Raw genomic sequence first — 25,343 nt, 5'->3', positions numbered from 1 at the left:
TTGTAACATCCCATTTTCATTTTCTTGAACAAACTTGGGAGAATGGATTAAGTGGGGGCATAAGAATGAAGTAAAGGGAGTAATGATATTATTATGCTCCTACTGACTTTTGGCTGTTTTGTTGGTTTTTTTTTTTATTGAATTTTCTTTTTGCTTATGGTTTGGTTGATTTACAGTGATTGTTGCCATGTGTTAGATTTTTAAATGCAATACTCTAAGAGAGGAAAAGAACTTTATATTTTTTGTTTTCAACTGAGTTATTGAACATTTACTTGTTGAAACTGATGTTGGAACAGCAAATTGGACACCCTCTATTCAGCCCTTGGCTGCCTAGAAAGAAAAGGTAATTGATCTTTTAAAGTTAAAATAGACTCCATTAATGTAGATATATTCAAAAATTAGTACAAAAGAAGATAAGGTTGCAAGCCTACTTTATGACTTAGGGAAGTCTACTTTGTGAAGGGAAGTTCTTTAGCATCTTTCCAAAAAAGGGAAGAACAAGTTGGCAGTAACAAATAGAAATTAGAACAACAACTATTTGTCATGTTGGTGTTGTTTTGGTTAGATGATTTAGATGGTTAAAAACTTTGAACTTCTGCCTTATTTTTTCCTCAGTTTTGGAACCTGTTCATGGCTTGTAATAAGTTTATTGGACACTTCTACATACTCCTTATTAGTTCTTTGAGAACGCTTGATTACTTATCACTATGATTGAAGATGCATACTCATAGGAGGAGCCTTCAATTTTGTGCTTGTTAAAGATACTTGTTAGGAGGAGTGTGTTATTAATTAATCTAGTTTTCTTATTTTAATTGACTAATGTACAAGATTGTGTGAATTCATTACACATAAGGATTTGAAAAATGTTAAAAAGGGGATATTATGAGAATATTGACTATGAGATTTAATGTTGCAACAAGAGTTCTAACACAAAACATGTTAATCTTGTTATAAGCTATTCAAAAATTAAATAGAAAGATAATGCGCTTTAATGTTATTGAACTTACGACCTCCTGCATTGGTAACAATGTACATGTCAATCTAGTTAAGACTCAACCAACAAAAGAGAATTACAATAAATAAAATATGCGGGAGTCTATACATTTGAAGAGAATTGTTAGGAGACATGGGAAGTGTTTGTTTTTAGTAGGAATCTTGTGGCTAAAGATAAAGAGTAATCTAATTGGCATTCAAAATGTGATTTATCAACTAATTAACCCAGGATTAATCACGCTCGAAATACAAGGCGATGAAGTGATTATCATTGGTTTATCCTTGTGTAAATGTCGATTTTTAATGCTTATATAAGGCTGCTTGTATACACAGTTCGTAACTATTTTTAGAGGGCTTTATTTCATTCATTTTGGTAACATTTTGTTCCATAGATAGATATTTAAATATATATTGGAAAGATTATCATCACTTGATATTTGAGAACAATGAATTTGTGATTATTGTTGCAAGAGTTAGATTAATAAAGCTTTAATCATTAGTTTAATTGAGAAATTATTTAATAGATTCATTCATTAATTAAAATTTCGTAAAAGTAAAATGTTAATCTGAATTACATAAATAATCTGGATCTCTAATAAATTTTTTTTTTTTACTTTGCAACACAACTTTGTCATAACCATTGTTATAACATTACTTTTAAAAAAAAAATTGGGCAACTGAAAACTAGTGTGTGTTTTTACTCTAATTATAAATCGGAAGATGACAAAGAAAATTCATTATTTTCTCTTCTCCTCTTCCTTTAGAGGGGAGAATTAAAGTTGTCTTGGTACAGTACGTAAGTATATTTTCCAACTAGGGAAAAAAACAGACAAAAGAGGAAAAAGAGGCATTATTACTATGATCCATCATTATTTTGTGATTGCTTAGTTTCTATTTCCAAAAAAGTTGGTACGGCAAAGCCAAGACCCCACTATTCTTCTTAGTCAAACAGAAATAAACTCTACTTTCTTTTCTTTTTCATTCTCCATCCAAGGTTATTTCCAATTTTAATTATTAAATTAAATTTTATATCTCTATTTTATTTTTTAATGTAACGTATAATATTGTATATTTATAAAATTTTAAAATGCTTATATAATACTTGTATTCATTTAATTTAATTTTATATTAATTTCTTTTCATGAGAAAATTAATATCAAACTTTTTTTTATCCCATGAGAGGGATTCTCAAGGCACGTTGAGTAGGTTTTGAGTTTCGATATTATTATACTATCACTTTTTTATTAAAATACATATGTCAAATATTGATTAAGTCATATAATAACGTATTAATTAATTAAATATTAAATATCAATCCATTGTTTTCAGGAATTTAATATACTTCTTTAAGCAAAAACTAAGTAAATTCTTAAAATCAAAATGTAGGAAACATAGAAAAGTGAGGTGAATAATAATTTGGAATTCGGACGGTGGAGAAAAGGTCTAATACCAACAACACCGCCTCTATCTCCTAATTAATATTTATTTTGAAGCAATGTCAAATCAATGTTTTTTTCGTTTGATATAATTAAGAAGAAATTTTAAAAGTACATATTTTCCCTAGAAAAAAAGGCTTAAATGAGTATATTTGGTATTCACTCCTATCTTTTTCTAATATCACTGCATATAAAAGCAGACAGATAATAAAAATAAAATCATATTACTATCGTAGTTTATGATGTTTATCAAATTATGAATTATTCTAAAGAGGAATTGTTTAATATATCTAAGTTTTTTAGTTAATGATTATCACATCAGATAAAAAATAAGGCTTAAATATAAAAAAATCATAAAATAATTTTAAAAAATTAAAAAGTCCCTAATCTGATCAAAACTAAAAATAAATTAAACAACAATACTAAATTAAACTTTTGAAATATAGTTTTCTGTCAAAGCTCTTGACAAGTCATTAAATGGTGATGTGGCAATTGATGTAGGAAAATGATACATTTGATATGAAAAATGATGATGAAATGGGCTTAATTGAAATTTTAATTATTTTATGAGGGTTTAATTGATTTTTTAGCATTTAAGTCTAAGAAGTTATTAAAATATTATAAAATTTAAAAAAATATAAAAAATATTTTAAAAAATAAAATTATTGAAAATGATGTAATCTTATTAAAATATTTTAAAATTTGAATATATTATTAAATATTGTGAAAACTTTATTTTTTACAAATTTTCTATTCTTATAATTTTTAGAATTTTAATAACTTTTCTAAAAAAATTCTAATCTTATAACAAATTCTTATAATTTTTTTTGTAATTTTTTAATATTTTATATAATTTCTAGTAATTTTTATAATATTAGGCTAATTTATAATATTTTTAAATATTAAAATTTTCATATTTTTTAAAAATTAGAATTTTAAATTTTTTTAAAAGAATTTTTTAGAGCTTTTTTCTAAAAAAATTCTTATAAAATAATTAAAAAATAAATTAAATATTTATAAAATAATTAAATAATCAATTAGGCATGTGACACAAGCGGCCTAGCCCAATTCAAGGCCCATGATGGAGATGGGCTTAGTTTTCTTAAAGGTCTACTTACGAGATTCAAATTCAAACAGTTAATGTCAAAACTCAACTTATTTGTTCAAAACTTTATCACTAAAAATTTCAAGAAAAAAAGTTGAAGTTTCAAGACAATGGACTTTGGAATTCAATACAAAGCAAGAACGAATTAGAAGAGCCCAAGTTTGTTCATGGACTTAAAAGCCAATTCATGATGATAAGCCCATGTGGAAGATGTTAACATGTTTAGGAGTTGCACTTCAAGGAGCCCAATCAAGTCCACGCGCCTATAGCCTATGTTATAATCAGTTGACTTGCGATGTATTTTTGAAAGGGATCTAGGCATTTCTGGGTCAATTTTTGGATGGGATTATTATGGGAAATTACGAGTTTTGGGCTTTAATTCGAGTTTAAATCATATTTGGTTCAATTTTTAGGCTTAATTTTGATTATATATGAGCCCAATATGTATTTATTAGATTTTATATTTTTATTATTTATTTATTCAAAGTTTACGATATTTTTAAGTATTTTAAGTTGTTTAAGAGTTTTATGTTTCTTAATGAACAAGAAAGTGTAGTTCCATTAGAACTACTTCTTATTTAGATTAATTAGAGTTTCATTATACTTAAGAGTTTTATTTTGATGTAATTAGATAGTTTATATTAAGACCTCTTTATTATTCATAAAATACACATTGATGAACATATTCCAACTCTTTGAGTTATTTCTCATTGTGAGATTTCTCTTTTGTTTATTTTAAAAGTAAGTTTTCTTCTTGGTTTTCTCTTTGAAGCAGTGTGAGAACTCTTCAACCTCCAATTTGCTAAAGTTTGACCTTAGGGGGTTAGTTAGAGCCATTTGTGAAGCTTGTTGAAGATCATTCTTCAAAGAGTTTCATAGGATATTAGCTTTTTCGTCACTTTCCATCCAATCTTTTCCATCTTTCCCGAATTTTTGTCTATCTTGATTTCCTTCATATTAATTATTTTTCTAGCCCCCACATTCTTATGAAATTTCAGGTTTCAAGATCCAAGGATTTCCCAAGGATTTCCTTGTAAAAAAATCAAGAACTTGATATTTTTCAATCTGTTTGGACATTTTCATTCTTCTGTATCTCTCCCTATTTTTGTTTTCTTTATTTTCTAAATCTATTAGGTTTCTTCTATTTAGGCCAGATCTGAATCCCCTCATATCAAACAACTTGAATACGATCTTTGTTCGCTGCCCTTATCAGCCTTCTACGTCTTCATTTTTTCAAGTCAGTTGCCAAATTATCATTTTTCTACGCCACTTGTCATGTCATCAACTTAACGACCGATCATGGCCTTTACTGGAAAATTATATTCCAAGGGCTTAATTGAGTGCAATTAAGTATTTGAAAGATTTAATTAGGTGACATGCTTGATTAGAAGCTTAATTGATTTTTTAATTATTTTATGAAGACCTTCTTGACATTTAAATAAAAAATTAATTAAGGATAATTATTTGATTTATTGATGGTAAAATATTTTAATTTCTTGAGTGAAAGTACGAAATTGTCACATGTCCATAATTGATTTTTAAAAAAATAATAATAAGACACATAATTGTTTTTAAACTTAGAGTTATGGTAAATATATCAAATAATAAACCTTCATTAAAGAGACAAAATTTTGTGATAAAAAATGAACGGCTTTTAAAATATAAATGTGAATAATTTTCACTTGTCTAAACTATTTTCTTTTCAAATTTTTATTTTTATTTTGAAACTCATGGTGTAATTAGTTATATGCTTAGAACTAATTTAAATCAAAATTTTTAAAAATATTTATATTTATCAATTTTGATTCGAATAATAAAACTTGAAAATTGAAGTAAATCACATAATTTTATTTATTAACTTTTACTTACAATTCTAGATAAATCATTTGATTATTCTATTTGACATAGTTTTGATCCAAAAGTTGTTTAGATTTAATTTAATCTTAGATGGATGTTGGTCATTTTAAGGATTGTTAAGATTTGATTATGAAAACGAGTTTGAAAAGATACTTGAAAATTTAATTTTATTTGGATTCAAAAGTCTTCTAGATTTGATTTGAATAAAAAGTTTACTTCGAGGCTTGTTGGTATTTTATCTTGACAATGAATTTGGATCCAAAGGTCTTTAACACTTGATCTTGGATGATTGACTTTGCTTAAAAGGTTGTTGAGATTCGTTCTACAGAAATGAATTTTATCTTATTTGTGTTGATTCAATTAGATTGGGAAGAGCTTTGATCCAAGGATCTTTAACACTTAATATTGGATGGATGGCTCCACTTTAGGGGTCTTCTAAACTTTATCTTGGAAACGAGCTTAAGTTCGTCTATGTTAATTGAATAGGATCGGAAAGCATCATTCATCAAAATTCGTTAAGAGTTATTTGATTTATTTAGAGATTTCTTGTCTTCAAAATATTATCATCATACTTCAATTTCTACTTTTTGAACTTTTAAATTATTGTATTGAATGACTTGGAGGTGCCTCTTTATAGTGTCAATCAGTTAAGTAAAAGAAAATTCTTGTAGAATATAACCTCTTCATTTGAGTGATCCTAAAAAATTAAACTCTTTTATTTATTATTTATATCATATTAATTTAATTTAATTTAATTAGAGAAAATAATAATTTATTATTATCACTTAATTAATTTAATTTAATTAGTTATAATATAAATTTTTATTATTTATCTCTTGATTTTATTTAAATTAATTAGAAAAATACAATGACATAACATGTGATGTCATCATTTTAACACATGATAATTTAGTTTGACATGTGACCCTTCGTAATTGGTTCCAAAAATTTCTTCCTCTATAGTATTAAAAGTTATTCTATATTAATATTTCCATATGTTAAAAAATTGTGAAATTAGATGGATAAAGTTACACTGATATTAATTTTAAAAACTGGGAAGCTTATAATTAAGAATCTGGAATCTAATTCCACCTTATCATCGGTCAGATTACGGGCTTTCGCTCATTTTCATGCCCAAAAGCTAACCCTACTGTATGTCTATAGACTTTTACTTGGAAAAGAACCTAATTTGCAGCCTTAATATATTCATCTAGCTCTACTCACCATAGTTCGCCCAAAAGGAAAAGTGCAATTCCGTGTATAAAGAGAAATATGATTCCTTAAATAAAAATACTGTTATATGATCAATGAAATATCTTTATTTACCAAAACTTTATTTTAAAAAAATCAGAACCCTTATTATTCAATCTAAAAGACAAAGGATGAAGTTCCAAGTTTTGAGCTCACGTAACCAAAACTTTTTACCTTGTATAATTGCACATGCAAATCTGACACCAATAAGATGCTAACAGTAGTATAGCTTTTTATATAGCTTCCCACAGAAAAGTAGGGTTAATAATGAAGTGCAAATGCAGCTTCCATCGTGTACCTCCGATACGTGGATGGATTCATTCGCTTTGACTCTTGTTTCAAGGATTAGGGCTCTTGTTTTTTGTAACTTTTAAAGATTTGGGGGTGGGCTTTAAACCACAATCACTGACCTAATTTTATTTTGCTGGATACTAATTACTTTTACAAAATTATTTAATACTGAAATTAACACAAGAAATAGTAGAAAAGAGTAGAACTTGCCTTCCAATCATATGGGATATCATCAATGAAGTTAGGACAAGTACCTAATCCTATAAGTGACTCAATAATTCTCTAGTGGAGGTTTCTAAGCTTTAATTGCTGCTGATACGCCTAGAAAAGGTTTAATTCACTATTTAGTCCTTAAATTACATTCATTGTCTCATTTTGATACTTTTTTTTGTTTTGATTTTCCCCCCAAAAAACTAAAGTGGATGACATCATTTCACATGTGTCACGTTCTTATTGGCAGAAATTAAACTTTCTGGGGTAAATAAGGATAAAATAATAGTTTAAATACTAAAATGAACCAAAAAATAAGTATCAAAATAAAATAAAAAAAACTGATATAATTTAAGAGCTAATTTGTGAATTTAACCTATAGAAGAATACAATAATTTCCGACTTCAATTATACAACTAAAAGTAGTGGGGTATAATTGATGGCTAACATTATCCATATAAAGTGTGCTTTATCCCTCTTTTTTTCTTTTGGAAACATAAAGTTATTCCATCACTCATTGCCTCATAATCTTGCCTACAAATTTGAGTCCAAAATCTTAATGAACTCCTTTTTGGGTAATTTAGCTCATAAGGCCCAAACCTAGGTTGAAATTGTGTATGCAATTGAAACTCCATTCAATGAAGAAAAAAAAATTAAGATTTCGTTTTGATCTCTATACTATACTCAAATTTAAGATTTAGTTTTTATATTTTAATGATATTATTTGATCCCTCTATTTATAATGTAATTACTTAATTTATATAAATCAATATCATGAACTATTTTTTTTCAAATGTTGGTGTTTCATTATAAAAAAAGATCCATACGAACATGATGAGATGGAAAGATTATTTTTTAGAAAAAAAATCATATAATCATTTTAACTAAAATAATAAACGATATTACATATTTCAAATAACTAATGATATTATATAAATAAATATTATATCATACCAAATTAAAATATATAGACTAAATCTCAAACTATGATGATATTAAAACACAAAACTATAATTTGACCATTCAAAAAGGGCTTGAAACATGATGCTTTTTCCCACATCCAAATAGGGAAAAGAAATGGAAGTCTTTGCTTTTTTGGTTTGTGCTTTTAAGATTAATATTATCATTTATAATGGCGTATGTAATAGGTGTTTTCTATTATGGTAATTTATATAATTCGTCATTCAACTTTTATAATTTTTTACTTTTAGCATCAAAAATAAAAATTTTACAAATTCGGGACAACTATTTAACAACCCTTTTCATTTTTGTAATTCAACTTTAATAAGTTTTGATCACATCCGTTGGATAAATTGGTTTTTCCTATAATAAGAAAAACCTCAGATTGTAAAATCCCATGTTTTTTTCCTTTTACTGAAAAAATAAAATTAATACTAAAAAGGAAAAAGTAAAGTAAAGTGAAAAGGTAAAATTGATTTTCCCTATGAATATCTAAGTTTTTCCTATAAAAACTTAGGTAATTCCGTATAAAACCACAAGCTATTCCTTTTACTAAAAAAACTAAAACTAAATCTAAAAAAGTAAAAGTAAAATTAGTTTTTGAAAAGAAAAAATGAGTAATCAAAATGAAAACCTATTAAAGTTAGGAGACTGAATTGAGTGTAAATAACATTGAATTAATGGAGGATGACCAAAATGAAAACTTATTAAAGTTGGTAACTAAAAAAAAACAATTGTTAAAATCAATGCCCGGTTTGTAAAATCTTTTATTTCAATGTTCAAAATAAAAACTTATGAAAAATAAATGACGAACTATGTAATTTGTCATTTCTATTACTTTAGACAAGAATCGTCTCTTCCTAATTTGTTTTCCATAATATTAATGTTTTAAATTTAATGATTTTTATTCGATGCAGATAATGTATAATTCTATATAGTTTTTGGCACAAATTTAGTAATTATTTTCACTTTGGTATTTATATTTTTTTTAGTCCAACTTCTCACTTTGATTTAATAATTAAATCTATTTTAGTTCTTAAACTTGAAAATTAAAAAATTCAGTTGATAACATGGTGCAATCTTAGAGTGTCACATCCAGTGTTTTGAAAATTAAACTGATTCAACATATTTAGTTGTTGATTTTTATCCTAGTTTTCAATTTCTATCAATTTCAAGTATGTTCTGATTCAACATATTTAGCTGTTGATTTTTATCCTAGTTTTCAATTTCTATCAATTTCAAGTATGTTCTGATTCAATTCATTCAACCCCTTTGTTCGGACCATTATATCAATGGATTCTCGATCCAATTAGTCCGACTCACTCACTTGATCTTGTTCCAATAACATTGGCCACATCATCAAACCTTAATGGAATCCAAGTTCAAGGACCAAAATAGATCTAATTGCCAAGTTTAGGTTCCAAAGTGGACAAAAAAAGTACAAATACCAAAGTGAACTTAGTTACCAAGTTTAAGGGTCAAAAATTATATTATCCATTTTATATATACTATAAGTGAATTAAGGATAAAGCTATTTGAATTTATTTTTTTTTAAATCTTTTGATAATGTATTTGATTTATGGATGATGTTGTTATATCTTACCTCAATTTGGATTCAGTTGGACCTTTTATTAGATCACTCAAAACTCACTGAATAGAATAATTTGATAAAAACTCTCACTTATCTATAAATACCTCCAAGATACCTCAATCATGATATTGCAACAACATACCATTCCTCTCAATGAGTTTATAATTGAAATGTAGGGTGTACATTAGAGAACAAGAAGGTTGCTTCTGTATATTTTAATGACATGTATGTTTTGATCCACATTAAAGCTTAGACTGAAACCCTATGTTGTAGGATGAGTTCTGCTACTGATCTAATTAGGCTACCTCAGCTGGATTCAATTAACTATATACGTATGTACATGTATATCTACATTTGCACATTCAAACTGATTGTTGTATACGTGTAACCGCTGGGTGGATAATATTGCATCAAGAAAATTGAACAAGACTCAATCTCTTCTAATTCAATCACTGTCGGTAAGGCAGGACACCATCTCTCATGTCTGAATTTCATATAGAATCTAGTTACATGGAAAATGTTAATTGGGTCTAATTTTTAGTACAGTGAAGATTAAAGCCATAGATGTTGCAAAGGTTCTATAAAGATGTTAAAGCATTCGGGTATATACATACATATATATTATATTCAGTTTTATACTAATAATAATAAAGTGGTAAAGGAAGGAAACACGAGGGGTTCCCCACAAGGTGCAACAACCCCTGCATGCATATACACCATTTTATAAAAAAATAATAATGATAAGTGAATTATGAAATAAAAATGAGAGATGAAACTCATGGGGGTGACATGCGTGTATATTTTTATTAAAAGAAAAAGATTGGAATGGCAAAGGAGAACTTACGGGGTATCCCCTTGTGTATGTATGCATATATTAAGTATTTATTTATGAAATGAAACCCAATTGAAAGGTTCTCACGAGTACACTCCATACCTCGTATGCATATATATTTTGTGGTTATAAAAAGAAAAAGAAAAATGATAATACAGGAAAAGCAAAGGCCCACGAGAGGTTTATAGCAGGTGCCACGAACAATTACCACCCACTATTGCAGATGCTTCGATCTGCTGCCGCTAAGTATTCTCAATTTTGCCTTTAATTGTTGCTGACCATTGGTTTTCGGTTTGGACAGTTACCGCCGGATGTCTCTATTCTCACATCTACGAGTGGTTGCAGCTTATGCAATAGCCAAATCATAGCAAAATTTTAAGGGCGAAATGAAATTTTAAATTTTTTATAGTTTATGTCTTTATAATTTTTTAAAAATTAAATTAAATTTTTATAATTTTAAGATGTCAAAGTATAATTTTATATTTACTAATTTAAAATTAAAAAAAATCAATGACCTAAATAGAAATTTTCTATTTTAGGGGGACCAAGCCCTTGCCAGCCCCCTATATCAGCCTATGACCTTATGGGCGATTACCATATGAAATCTTATTTTCACATCCTCAAATGGTTACGCCCCTCGAACAGTAAAAATCAGATTGTTTATCTATACCTACTTATATATGAATATGACAAAGAACTGACAAGAGATTCTCGTGAATGGTTCTACCCCTTACATATATGTATATTGTAATTTGTTAGACAAAGTGAACTTGTGAGGGACTCCCATGAATATATGTATATTCACTAATTCTAACAGAAAAATGAATTCATTTTATACAATTAAGTCATTTTTGATATTTTTATAAAATTATTTCTAATGTTTTAATTTTGTACAATTTAGTCCCTAAGCCCAAAACATGCGAATTAACCATTTTTATTCAATTTAATCATTCGTAACCCTACTAAAGCCCATATTTATCATAATTTGAAATATTTTTTCATTAATTAGTCCCTAAACTTGAAAATCATAAAAAAATTACTCAACAAAATACTTATATTTAACAACCAAGCTTTATAATCTATCATAAAATTTCAAAAACATCACCAAATCATAAATAGCAAAATTCAAAATATTTAACAATTTTATAAATTAGTCCATAAGTTAACTAGATTAAGCTATAAGGATTTCAAAAATATAAAATTACTAAAAATGGGCTAAAATAACATACCCATGCAAAGTTTGGAAACTTGGTCGAATTTCTCATTAGTTCATCCATGGTGCACTCGATTGGAAGAAGAAAATGATAAAAGATGATGAATTTGATTCATTTATTTTATATTTCTTTCATGTTCTATTATTAAATTCAAATTATAATTGTAAAACCCAATTTTTGCCCGGTCCAAATACCCAATTATAGCCCATACACATATAAAAGCAAAAATAATTAAAACCAAAAAGAAACCAATCCCAAATTTAAACAAGCCCAAATTGTAGTGGCCCAACTCCCTAGCTGGCCCAAATGGCCTAAGCCAATAACATAAAATTCCAGCAACACTAACAGCGTGTTTGGTTCAGTGTAATAGGTATTCCATTACACCCCGATTACGCGCATATTACATTACCGACCTATTCTGGTGTTTGGTTCGTTGTAATCGGTATTACGCGCCTATTACATTACCGGCCTATTCCCTAAATTCTCTACTTTTTTATTCCCTTCCCAAATCGACGATTAGCCTATTACGTTCGTCTTCCCAAATCAGTCTCTGTTTTACCCTCCCTCCCAAATCGACCTCCACCCTCTCCTTTTTCTGTCCTCGTTGATTTCTCCTCCCATTTCTTTACCTATTCTCTCTCTCGGTCTCTTTTTTCATTTTTTCCCTGTCATTTGTTGTGGTTTTTGATCTCTCTCGGTCTCTTTTTTCATTTTTTCCCTGTCATTTTGTTGTGGTTTTTGAAATTCACTGCTTCATTAGAGACTGATTTTGAGGTATGAATCTTGAACTTTTCATTTCTTTGTCTGTCTTTGCCTTGGATTGTGGCTGCTTTCATTGTGCTGCTGCTGATTTTGGTACAATATGATACTGCTGTGAATTTCTTATTTTGGTTGGTTTTTAGGTGTTTGATTTGTGATAGACTGAACTGGGTTTGCCTTTATCATATCAAGTATAAGCATGTACGATAGTTTTGTATTGTAAATAACACTGCAAAACACAGAAGAAGTTGCTTGTTTAACACAGAGTATCCGATGGTTTTAATGTTTTGGTCATAAAAATATTTGCTTGCATAGACATAATTTCTACCAGAAAAAATCAGACCCTACTTTGGATTCTTTGAAAATTGAATGATATAATTTCAGTTGAAGACAAGAATTTTTTTGCCTGAATAAAACTCTATTGCTTGTTGTTTTCATTAGTTAAATAATAAGAAAGAGGAAAACAACCGCGGGACGAGAAATTAGTGCATTCCATTGTTTGAAATTGAGTTAGAATTGTCTTCTAAAGGCTAGGACTGATCTAATTTGCTTTCAGTCACCTGATCAAAAGAGCAAAATTCTCTGAGGGACAAGGTTTTAGTAACATAAAAGGAGAAAGAATGTTAAAAGTCCTGGCATGCATAATCATATATCATTTAAGTTTCATCTTAGGCCCTAAAGAATGTTAGGTCCTCTGACATGCTAAATTATTTCTATTTGATCAACTAGCATAGATGAATATGCAAAGAAGCTTTCTTCTTTTATGCTAAATTATTTCCATTTGTCACGATGTGCATGGTTTATGCTAATATCTTTTATCTTTTAAGTATAATTTAATTCTAGGCCTTAACGTAAGGTAAAGTTCCCTATTATTTGAGTAGTTTTGTTGCTGCTTCTGTTGTCATTTAAAAATATGATTTCCAAAGGCAAGTATTAATATGACCATGGTCCTCTCCTGCTCTTGAATTGAAGAAATAAAAGAAAAAGGAAAGTTTCTTGTGTGATTGTTAAGCATCCAACCTAAAACCAATTGCCAATAGGTGAGGGGCTTAACTTGGATATAAGGTCACAAGAAACATGAGATTTATTAAATGTGATATAATACCAAATAACACTCCCCTTTATGTGTTTCTCAACAAGGGCCTATACACGGACAACCTCACAAGGGGTGGTTGACCCCACATAGGGTTAGGCAGGAAGAATAGATCACGCATTGGGTCTAATACCATGTTAAATAAGGTGATGATAGTCCTAAAAGCTTAAGCATATAGGAAATGGTCCAACCATTATATTTAAGTTTCAACAATGATGAACATAATTCTTAAAAAAATGAAGAAAATATAGTTTTTATTGATGTGATTACCGAATAGCAAGTCTTATTATTGCCATTGCTCTCTCTTCTTCATCCCTGAATAGGAAAGGATTGGACCTGCTAGTGATGAAAATTGTTATTCTAAACATGAAAATAATCATTATGGCATCCACTTAGTTATTTTTCCTTTGGCATTCCTTTAGACATAGGTGAAGAAACCATGGAGTGGGATGCATTATGTTAAACAATTCAATTATAATTTGACATATGTTTTGAAGCCTGACTTATGAGGACAGAGCAGAGCAGATTCTTAGAGTAACCTTTGGGTATATGCTCATGATGATTTGTGTTGAAATATTGCATTCTTTAAGTTTTTTGTTTTGTTTCTCCCATAGAGCTCTCTAATTGAATGATAGCTTGGCTTTGGCTGCAAAATGAATCAAGCTATGGATAGGCACGTTTAATATTAAAGAGGTTTGCACAAAAAGCAAATCCTATCAAGTCTATTTCATTTACTATTAAACTAATTAAATACTATATCAAAGGGATCTTAAATTTCATCAATCTTCAGCCTTAGCGCATGAGAGTTTTGTTACTTTAAGTCAATGACAAGGTGTCCCCATATATTCATGATATTGAACTCAATTTTAATTTTATAAAGTGTTCACATTATGATTCATGATATTAAAGTTAATTTTAATTTGTTTTTTTTCTTAAGATAATTATGTCAGGTGTTCCAGAATCAATTGTTCCTTCACAATCATCTCGAGGAACCAAAAGGAAATGGGTTCCAGAAGAAGATGCAGCACTGGTTTCCTGCATGGTGGACTTGCACAATATTAGGACATTTAACGCTGATACGGGGTTCAAAGCCGGTTACTTAAACGAGTTAGAAAAAATGTTAGAGAAGGCTTTACCTAATGCGATGTTGAAGGCAAGACCTAATATCGAGTCAAGGATTAGGTTACTGAAAAGAGATTGGTCAATAGTGTATGACATGCTTAATGGCCAAAACAATAGCGGTTTTGGTTGGGACAACCATAGGCAGGTCATTGTTGCTGAAGATGCGGTCTGGGACTCTTATTTAAAGGTAAGAATGAGTTCAACTCTTTATTATCCTATTCTTACCAAACTTATAACTAATATGATTTCCTCGTTTTTGTAGAGTCATAAAGAAGCCGGTCAGTTCAAACATCGTAGTTTCCCTTACTACGACCAACTTACTGCCATATACGCAAAAGATCGAGCGACTGGGAAAGACGCTCAAACAGCCGCTGACGTTCTTGAAGAAATAAATGCTGAGGATGTACCTTCTGCAGATATTAATGAAGACAGAAACGAATACTATGATTGCGATGCTAATGTCTCTTTCGATGACATGGATGTTTCTGCCACGGAGCCGCAAACAGACAAAAACCAAGGAGGTTCCTCATCTTCAAAGAGGAAAAAAAAAAGAATTCTGATACAACTGGTCATTTTTCTTCTTCAGTTAATGATGCTGCCACTTTATTGGCTGAAAACATGCAGGCAATTAGTGAACAAATCAGTAGGAGTATTGCCTCCGATGTGGTAGTTCACCAGGGCATCCAACAAAAAGCGGCAAATTTATATCCAACCTTATGTGAAATAGAAGGTTTAACTATGGATGAACGGTTTCAAGCATTGAGTAAAATTCCGGATCATCCAACTCAAATGGTAGTTTTCTTTAGTTTACCTTCTGATGTACGGTTAGAATGGGTTAGAAGATTTCTTGCTGACCATTAAAATTTATGGTTTTGTTTATGACATTTTCGTAACTTTTTCTGTTTGTAATATTTGGGATGGTATGTCATATACAATGTTCTAACTTTTTGATGTGGCAAAACTGTATAACATATAGATTGTGACATAGAATTTCATGAATCTCATTTAACCTTTTGTTAATATTCATTGTTATTATGTTTATGCAAAATATAATTCTAAAGTTATTTATTACTGCTAATAATTTTTTATTGTAGAATATTTAAATTATTTGTTCCACAAATGATATTTTAGCACATTAAATATGTATTGCAGTTTAATAATAATAAAGTAGATTATAAATTATATTTAATAATAATTATTTAAATTATATTTTATAGTATTATATATTATGATTTTAGTAAATTCATATAAGAATAAGAATTTTATTAAATTATATATTTTATTAAATTATATTTAATAATAATTATTTTAAATTATATTTTAGTATTATATATTATGATTTTATTAGTAAATTCATATAAGAATATTTATTAACAATTTTATTAAATTATATATTTTATTAAATTATATTTTATAACAATTATTTTAAATTATATTTTAGTATTATATATTATGATTTTATTAGTAAATTCATATAAGAATATTTATTAACAATTTTATTAAATTATATATTTTATTAAATTATATTTAATAATAATTATTTTAAATTATATTTTAGTATCATATATTATGATTTTATTAGTAAATTCATATAAGAATATTTATTAAAAATTTTATTAAATTATATATTTTATTAAATTATATTTTATAACAATTATGTTAAAATATGATTAAATTATTTATTATTTATATTAATAATCTTATTAAAATTTAATAACAATAACAATAATCATCTAACTTAAAAAAATTCTGCTAAGGGTATTCTAGTCATTTTAGCTTTTTTCCTTATGTTATTACACCTCTATTCCATTCAACCAAACACAAGAATACCATTACGCCTCTATTCCATTACATTCAACCAAACAAAGAATTACCTATTACGCCTCTATTCCATTACGCATCTATTCCATTACGCCTCTATTCCAGTACGCCTCTATTCTATTACAGCGAACCAAACGTGCCGTAAGAGTTCTGAAAGCAGTTGGCGCTGTAGCCCCCATGATCAGCTTCCCACGCACGTTGGCACGCCCACATACGACCTCTATCTCGCGCATCCATGCCTCACGATCGTGCACTCATCCACGACATCACAACACCTGCAATTAGAGCAAAGAAATAGGAAGAAAATGTATGGTTTTTGGCTATAAAAGGCTTCAATTTTTCATTGTAAAAAGGGGGGTTCCCTTTCTACGAATACAATAGTGGAAATATAAATGAAATCAAATACAAGCAGAGACCAAAAGCAATAATATTTGTTAAAGGTGATTTTTTAGTTTCTTTCCCTTTCTGATTTTGTTATTATTCTTTCATTTTCTTCTTGCGTGAGAGAAACATTAGGAGAGAGAGGGAGACTCACCGGAGCCACGTCGTGCTCGCGTCGACGAAGGGAGACTCACCGGAGTCACGGCGGCAGTTGGGTGAACCATTGGTGGCCTTTTCGGCTGCAAGACAAAAGGGATAGTAAGGGAGAATAAGGAATTTCATAAAACATTTTTGGGTTTCTTTTTTTTTTAAAAATAAAGGTTAAAACGTTTTTTGACAAAAAAAAGGGGTTTTAATGGTTAATAAAAGGAAATGGCATTGGGGGAAGGAACAGACAGCTTTTTTGACTTGGTTCATGCGCATGATTTCTCTAAATGGATAATTTGTGCGTATAGTCCCCCTCCCTTGCACTACTGTCTAATTAAGCCATGTTTGGTTTTTTTATTTCTTTTAAATTATCCCTGGGACTTGCGCATATTTTCATTTTAATCCGCGTTGTAACGACATGTTTGGGGGTCTAGTTTATTTTCAGTTTTAGTCCCAAGCGTTTATACGCGTTTTGTTTTGGTCCACGATTCTATTTCAATGGTTTACTTTATTTATAAAATATCCCTTTTATTTTAATTTTATTTTAATTGAGTTTTTCCATAATTCACTTTTTCTTAAAAAAGGTTCATTTAACATTTTTTATTTTCTTTATTTATTTGTATATATGTATTTTAAATAATTTTGACAATTCCACTTCTTCTTTTGAAAAACATTATTGTTTTATTTTTTATTTTTTTTTGTATGTTATTACATTGAAATGTTCTCATATCTATGTTATTAGGCATATAATTTATGATTAACTCTATTCTATGTACATTGTTGCTTTCATATTATTTTATGTAAATATTTTCTAAATTTATTGTATATATTTTCTTTAAAATTATTCGTATATAGCTAGGCTTTCTTTTGAGGATCTTGTTTTTTATTGCATATTTTATTTATGTTAATTACTTTGGTCTTTGTATATACGTTATTTTCATTTATTATTTTCATATAAATATATCATTCGTTTAGTCAATTTGTTTCATTTGAAATTATGTTACATATTATTCGTTTCAATATTTTTTTTAAAATAATCACTAATATATTATCCGTTTTTTTATACATATAAACTATTTTGAATTCTAATATATGTTATTCCTTTGTATATTGTTCGTATGGTTTTTAAATTGTTTTGTGTTATATTGGTTTCATGTAGTTCTGTGTATCACGTGTTATTTCTTTCGTTTTCAATTCGAATCCACTTATTATCGTTTCATGCTTAGAATTATGATTTAGTTTCTTATTATTGCATCATGTTTTTTACAAAATCCGCATTTTCGCTCAACATCGATTGTTTTATTACCCTTAAAGTAAACCAAGCGAATATATTTTGAGCCGGTTTCATAATTACTTATTCGAAAACTCTTCAAAATAAGGCAATGTTTCGTGTTTGGAAATTCGAGAAATCGTGCCCTAACGTATTGGGTTTCGTTTTTCCCTTTTTCCAAATAACAGAGTACCCTTTTAAGAGTTCGTTGCGTGTTTTGAATATTATGAGGTGATCTTAGTCTTTGGAGGCTTAAAGTATCGTGTCCTAACGTACTGGATGTGGTATTTTATTTCTTTGGAGCAAGTGAACCTTAAAATCCAATTCGAATTGTTCATACATTTTTAAAGGAATCGTATTTTAAATTTTTTCTAAATTTTCAACGATAGGACATTCAATAATCAATTGGTACCAATTTTGGGCCTTACGAGGGTCTAACCCTTCCTCGTGTGTAACCGACTCCCGAACCCTTTTTCTCAATTTTCGTAGACCTAAATTTATTATTTTAATAAATCAAATATTTTATTAAAATGATCAACCTCAAGGTGATCCGATTACACCTCAAAAAAGTCAGTGGCGACTCTCAACTTTTCGTTTTCAAAAGTTGATCCCCATTTTCCAAAATAAACATGGTTTCGACAGCTTGGCGACTCCACTGGGGACTAATAAGAGAGTCAAGCCGTAAAATTGATTATTTTCTGTCCGTTTGTTGAAAATTTAAAATTTAAATTTTAATATACGATCCTTTTATTGCATTTCATGGGTTTTATGGTTTTTGGTCATTTTATTCGTGTTTTACATTTTGAGTTTTATTTTATTTAATTTATGTATCCTTTCGCATCATCATGCATGATCGTTGTGGTCGTACCTTTTTAAGTGAAAATGAGAAACTATGCCTCCGTGAGGTTTTCACCTCCGTATGGGCTAGTGGACTGCTTCCGGGATACATCTGTACCTATTTCTTCGTGAGGTTTTCACCTCCGCATGGCCATAGGAAAATGTATTCCCCTGAATCGAACTCAATCCACATGAGCTTATAATGGGTGAGGGTTGAGGAATCTGCTGGTTCAGGTACCCTGTCTTTAGAACTCAACGTCATATAGCGAGCCTTAAGAGCCCACCCTAGGAATAGCCACTCCAAGCCCTAGTGGTTACCCAAGTAGGTGCTCTATTTGCTACTTATTTCTTCTGTACTAACGTATTTTGTCTGTTTTGTTTATGACTGCATTGCATTACATTATCATAGAAAGGAGGTGTTGATTCATATTTGATTGCTAAATAGAACAGTTTGTCATAAGAAAACGAATTTCTTGATAAAGTGAATTATAATACGGTTGTCTGAATATGGTCCAAGTAAACACAACGGAAGAAGGCTGATAGTTCGCGGAGAAAAACAATACTTTACATGAGGATTCAAGTCAATAAAGATTATCCGAAAGACGTCACGTCTCAACTTTCTTAAAGGATCTAACGAACATTGCGGGGTTAAGTGAGTATTAAGTCGCGGCCCGAATCAAGCAAAATGAGCTAGTGGGGGCAACTATTGGAAGTTTGCGAAATTTGGCTTTTACAAAGAAAAGAAATCGGTGTCTTCGCCTGGAACATGAGGGCAAGGCCGCATATGTAATCCGTTTTATGTAAAGAAATTTGTTTTCTAGAAAAGTTATTCTAATGGAATTTAATTCATAATCAACGCATCTCTTTCTTTTTGCATTCATCTCATGCATTTGCATTGCATTTCATCACATGCACTAGATTTTCATAAAAAGACCCTAATTAGGTAAAATTATTTCAATTAACTTGGAAACCGACAAAAGTCAAACGACTAGGCATCTTTACATTACACGACAATGAGCAAAGAGTTGCAATGCCTTGAACAAGTCAAAAGCCTGAAAGGAATATCGAGAAATCTGAATGATATATCCGAAGAGGAAACTGAGGAATAAAAGTCTCCAAACTTTTGCATACTTGGAAACGTTTTGAACAATGGGACTATGGAAGAGATCCTCGTATTTTTAGAGCTAATCTAGAGTAATATTCAAAACACGCTTATTGTTTTAAGCCTAGAAGCAATAAGAATCCTTTTGTGAAATAGGCTCGTGTTCAAAATCTTTATTTCAATCAAAATGCATCTTTTTTGAGTAAATGCTCTTTCATTCTTGATATATTCTTTTGTTCTTTGGACTGTCTTTTAAATATGCTTCATACATGATTATAAATAATCATCCTTAGAATCATTTATTCTTTGAAAGTATGCCTTTGTACTTACAATAGGTCCCCAAATATCAACGACAGGAGCAACGCTGTAACTGAATCCCTTTTGGAGTGAGATTTGTGTTTAAGCGGATCTCAAGACTTTGAAAGATGATAGAAATTGTAGTCTATCTCCTGATTTGTTAAGGATGGTTGAACATGATAAAAACAAATCTTACTCTACAAGGGGTTAGTGGACATTATGAGCAAGAGGTAAAGATTAGTGCCTGCATTACCACGAAGACAAAGCGAATCGCCATTGGGTATACTCCATGAATTCATATATGTTTTCGCATAATCATGTCAAGATATACTTGGGATACCAAGACTTGAGGATGGAAAATGTCTATACGGTGTCAGACGGACACATGTTAATAGTTTCATGGTAGCCACGCTAATCATGAGGTTTGGGTACTATTGATCCACCATGGAAGGGGATTGCATAAGCTATTTAGTGAGACAATATTCATGTGCCTTATTCATTTCTTCATAGATCTGCTATATGTGGGGTATGGATGTTATCAGGCCATTCTCGTCTAATATGCTTCGATTTATCTTGGTGGTCTTCGATGACTTCATGAAGAGGGTGAGGGTCGCTTCATATGCCAATATTACAAGATCGGTAGTCATCAAAATTTAAAAAAAGTGCCGACAAGTAATGTCAGAAAAGATCACGTCTAATACAACTGTACAATGTCAAAAGTTTGCAGTTTGTTCAAAGATCAGATGCAATATCCTAATACAGCAAAGGCGGCCAAAAAGAAAAAACAAAAAAAGGAAGGCAAAAAACAAAAAAAAAACAACAAAAAGAGATTGTAGAAGGTGACTGAGACTTGTAAGGATTGGCATAAAGAAGTTACCATTTACCCTCTATGCTTATTGAATGTTAACCAGGATCTTCGCTGGGGCAACATATTGCTCATTGGTTTATGGGATAAAAATGGTTTTAAAAACAAGATTCATTTTCTCCAATTTTTGTCAAAATTAAAATGAGATGAGGCAGAATGAATTTGATCCCGATATGTTCAGTCAAATTTAAAATATGTCCACCATAGTCAGATGATGCAGGCTTATGACAAAGAGGTTTATCCTAGAGAATTCCACGAGGGGAACTTGATATTGAAGAAGATCTTTCCTATACAGAAGGATTTCAAAGGAAGAAATATGCCAAATTGAGAGGGACCTTATATAGTAAAGAAGGCCTATTTTGGAGGAGCATTGATATTGACCGAAATGGATGGCAATGACCTGCCTAATCCGGTGAACTCAGATTCAATCACAGTTAAAAGTTTCAAAAAAAAAGAAAAATAAAAAAAAAAGAAAAGAAAAAGAAACTGGAGAGGCCAAGGCGAAAACCGACAAAGGGCGCCTTGAGACCAAAAGGGATTTGAGCTGAAAACCCGAAAAGGGCGGCTCAAATTTGGATCGAAGTGGGGCATACAGTAGTCTTGCTATGCCTGAATTAACAATGAAGAAATATGCTACGTCCTAGGGCATTAACAAAGTACTCCAGATCCCTTAAGCACAGATTAAGCTCAAAATGGTCCTTAAGAAGTTGGTACAGAGAAGCTCAAGCTGCGATATCTGGGGCACCTAGTTTTCCATTTCATCCATTTTGAATTTGTTATCTTTGATTACCTTATTCTTCTTACTTCCCAATAAGTTTCCTTCTTAATTGCATTTGCTATCATTGGTTAACTTATTTGCTTCGAGCTATGTTTCTAGTTCGTTGTTATGATTTTTTAAGCATTTTTATATTGAAATAATGTTTAGTGGACTAATAATACTTTCATAAAAGGTGTTTTCACATATTACTCTGGAAGTTTCTAAATAACACAGGAACCTGAAACGGGACTATTGTTTAAAACTTACCAAGCTTAAGGGTTGGAAATATTTCAACCCAAATTAAAATTATCTCCTTAGGTTTCCTATTAAAGACATTGGTTGACCAAAAAGAAAATTACATTGGTGTCGTAATCCCAGCAAAGAACGAGTAATGGGATTTTTCTCAAGAAAAAGAAAATGGTATTCTGTATTCATACAGGTATCAGGCATATATATCTGTTCATTACACCCAGGGAATGGTCTAGTTGATCAAATTGATTGAAGATGATGCAAATCCTATACCTCTGAGTTGCAACAAGATGGAGAAGAAATCAAATGCTTATTCCCCTAGAGTTGCACTAGGAGGTACAAACCTTATGTCCGAGAAGGTACAGTGAAAGAGACTTTGAAACTACAGTGGGGCAAGCCAGTTGAGCAAAATGGGTTGTTTCTATGGGTTTTTGTTGGAAATGCTAGTCGAACAGGAAGGCAGAATAATACCATAGTGATAAAAATCTAATAGATAACGAGTGATGACACTTTAATATTTTAAAAATGAATCATTCTCATGACATTTCTGCATTTATACAATAGCACATCTAGTTAAGAGCATTTGATTTTATTTCGATCATAGCATCCTAATTATTTGACATAAGCATCACATTTAAGTAGGAACATTTGATTCATTTCAATCATTGCATCCTAATTATTTGGCATAGGGATAGATACATGAAACTGATTTTACAGATCATGTTCCTCAGAGGACAGTGTAGTGGAATCGGTGAATTCACAGATCTTATCTTCCTAAGCAATAGTGGAGCAGATCAAAGATACAAGCCTTAACCCCTGAGCAGTAGGGTAACAGGCTAAAATTTACAGATCCTAGCTCTCCGAGTAGTGGTGGAGCAGGTCGAAGACCCGCCTTAACCCCTTAAGAAGTAGGGTAATAGGCTAAAATTGTAGATCTTATCTTCGCTGAGCAGGAGCGGAGCAGATCAAATTTTGGTGAATCTTATCTCCATGTATCGGCAATGGAGCAGATTCCAATCATCAGCCTTATCTTCACTGAGCAGGAGTGGAGTAGGCTAAACATACCAGATCTTATCTTCACTGAGCAGGAGTGAAGCAGATCAAATTTTGGCAAGTCTTATCTTCATGTATCAGCAATGGAGCAGATTTTAGCCATCAGCCTTATTTTCACTGAGCAGGAGTGGAGCAGGCTAAATACCAGATCTTATCTTCACTGAGCAGGAGTGAAGCAGATCGAAATTTGGAGAATCTTATCTCCACGTACCGGTAATGGAGCAAATTCCAATCATCAGCCTTATCTTCACTGAGCAGGAGTGGAGCAGGCTAAACATACCAGATATTATCTTCACTGAGCAGGAGTGAAGCAGATCAAATTTTGGCAAGTCTTATCTTCATGTATCGGTAATGGAGTAGATTTCAGCCATCAGCCTTATCTTCACTGAGCAAGAGTGGAGCAGGCTAAATACTAGATCTTATCTTAACTGAGCAGGAGTGAAGCAAATCGAACTTTGGAGAATCTTATCTTCACGTACCGACGATGGAGCAGATTCCAATCATCAGCATTATCTTCACTGAGCAGGAGTGGAGCAGGCTAAATACCAGATCTTATTTCCATGTATAGGCTATGGAGCAGATCTGAAATGGCGAGTCTTATCTCTATGTATCGACTATGGAGCAGATTTTAGCCACAAGTCTTATCTTCCTGAAGTTGCAGGAAGCAGACTGAAAATTATAGATCTTATCTCCATGTATCAGCTATGGAGCAAATCAGAAATGGCGAGTCTTATCTTTATGTATCGGCTATGAAGCAGATTTTAGCCACAAGTCTTATCTTCCTGAAGTTGTAGGAAGCAGACTGAAAATTACAGATCTTATCTCTATGTATCGGCTATGGAGCAGATCAGGAATGGTAGTCTTATCGGCTATGAAGCAGATTTTAGCCACCGGCCTTATCTCTTTGAGGTAACAAGAGAGCAGGTTGAAGATACGAGCCTTAACCCCCTAAGTAGTAGTGGAGCAGACTGAAGATATCGAATCTTATTTCCCTAAAGTTGTAGTGGAACAGATTGAAGCTAAACGAACAGATCATAGCAAACTTTATCTCCCTGAAGTTGCAGTGGAGCAGGTCGAAGTGATAAGTCTTATCTCCCTGAAGATGCAGCGGAGCAGGCTCAAAATTAAAAATTTTATCTTTCTGAAGTCGCAATGGAGCAGACTGAGGATATGGAGTGGATTAAAAGTACAATTTAGATACCCCTGAAGATGCAGTGGGTTGGAATGGGGCTACCTGAAGAAGATGGGCATAGAGAGATCGAGATATAATAAGACCGGGCAAAATTGGCTTTTTTATGGTCTTTGCTTCATTCTCGTTACACGACAACGAGCAAAGAGGGGCAGCTGTAAAACCCAATTTTTGCCCGGTCCAAATACCCAATTATAGCCCATACACACATAAAAGCAAAAATAATTAAAACCAAAAAGAAACTAATCCCAAATTTAAACAAGCCCAAATTGTAGTGGCCCAACTCCCTAGCTGGCTTAAATGGCCTAAGCCAATAACATAAAATTCCAGCAACACTAAGAGTTCTGAAAGCAGTTGGCGCTGTAGCCCCCATGATCAGCTTTCCACGCACGTCGGCACACCCACACACGACCTCTTTCTCGCGCATCCATGCCCCACGATCGTGCACTCCTCCACGACATCACAACACCTGCAATTAGAGCAAAGAAAAAGGAAGATAATGTATGGTTTTTGGCTATAAAAGCCTTCAATTTTTCATTGTAAAGGGGGGGTTCCCTTTCTACGAATACAATAGTGGAAATATATATGAAATCAAATACAAGCAGAGACCAAAAGCAATAATATTTGTTAAAGGTGATTTTTTAGTTTCTTTCCCTTTCTG

At 31.0% G+C, this 25,343-nt stretch overlaps 1 protein-coding gene across 1 annotated transcript; it reads left to right on the top strand.

Annotated features, from left to right (window-relative positions):
* The first annotated feature begins 14,469 nt into the window (after positions 1-14,469).
* Positions 14,470-15,734, top strand: LOC107953218 (uncharacterized protein At2g29880-like). The gene is made up of 2 exons (XM_041107573.1): positions 14,470-14,901; positions 14,977-15,734. Exons 1-2 carry the CDS (start codon positions 14,536-14,538, stop codon positions 15,382-15,384), a joined length of 774 nt encoding a protein of 257 aa, XP_040963507.1. The 5' UTR covers positions 14,470-14,535; the 3' UTR covers positions 15,385-15,734.
* The last annotated feature ends 9,609 nt before the right edge of the window (positions 15,735-25,343 follow it).

The sequence above is a fragment of the Gossypium hirsutum genome, chromosome A03 (assembly GCF_007990345.1).
Source record: "Gossypium hirsutum isolate 1008001.06 chromosome A03, Gossypium_hirsutum_v2.1, whole genome shotgun sequence".
Classification (NCBI taxonomy): Eukaryota; Viridiplantae; Streptophyta; class Magnoliopsida; order Malvales; family Malvaceae; genus Gossypium; species Gossypium hirsutum.
Note: the sequence above shows the minus strand (reverse complement) of the source record. Positions and strands in the feature narration are given on the sequence as shown.

Excerpts from the sequence above, each read along its gene's own strand:
- LOC107953218 (XM_041107573.1), top strand. The coding sequence starts at position 14,536 with ATGTCAGGTGTTCCAGAATCAATTGTTCCTTCACAATCATCTCGAGGA. Across the intron at positions 14,902-14,976 it reads TCTGGGACTCTTATTTAAAG|AGTCATAAAGAAGCCGGTCA; the intron begins GTAAGAATGAGT and ends TCGTTTTTGTAG.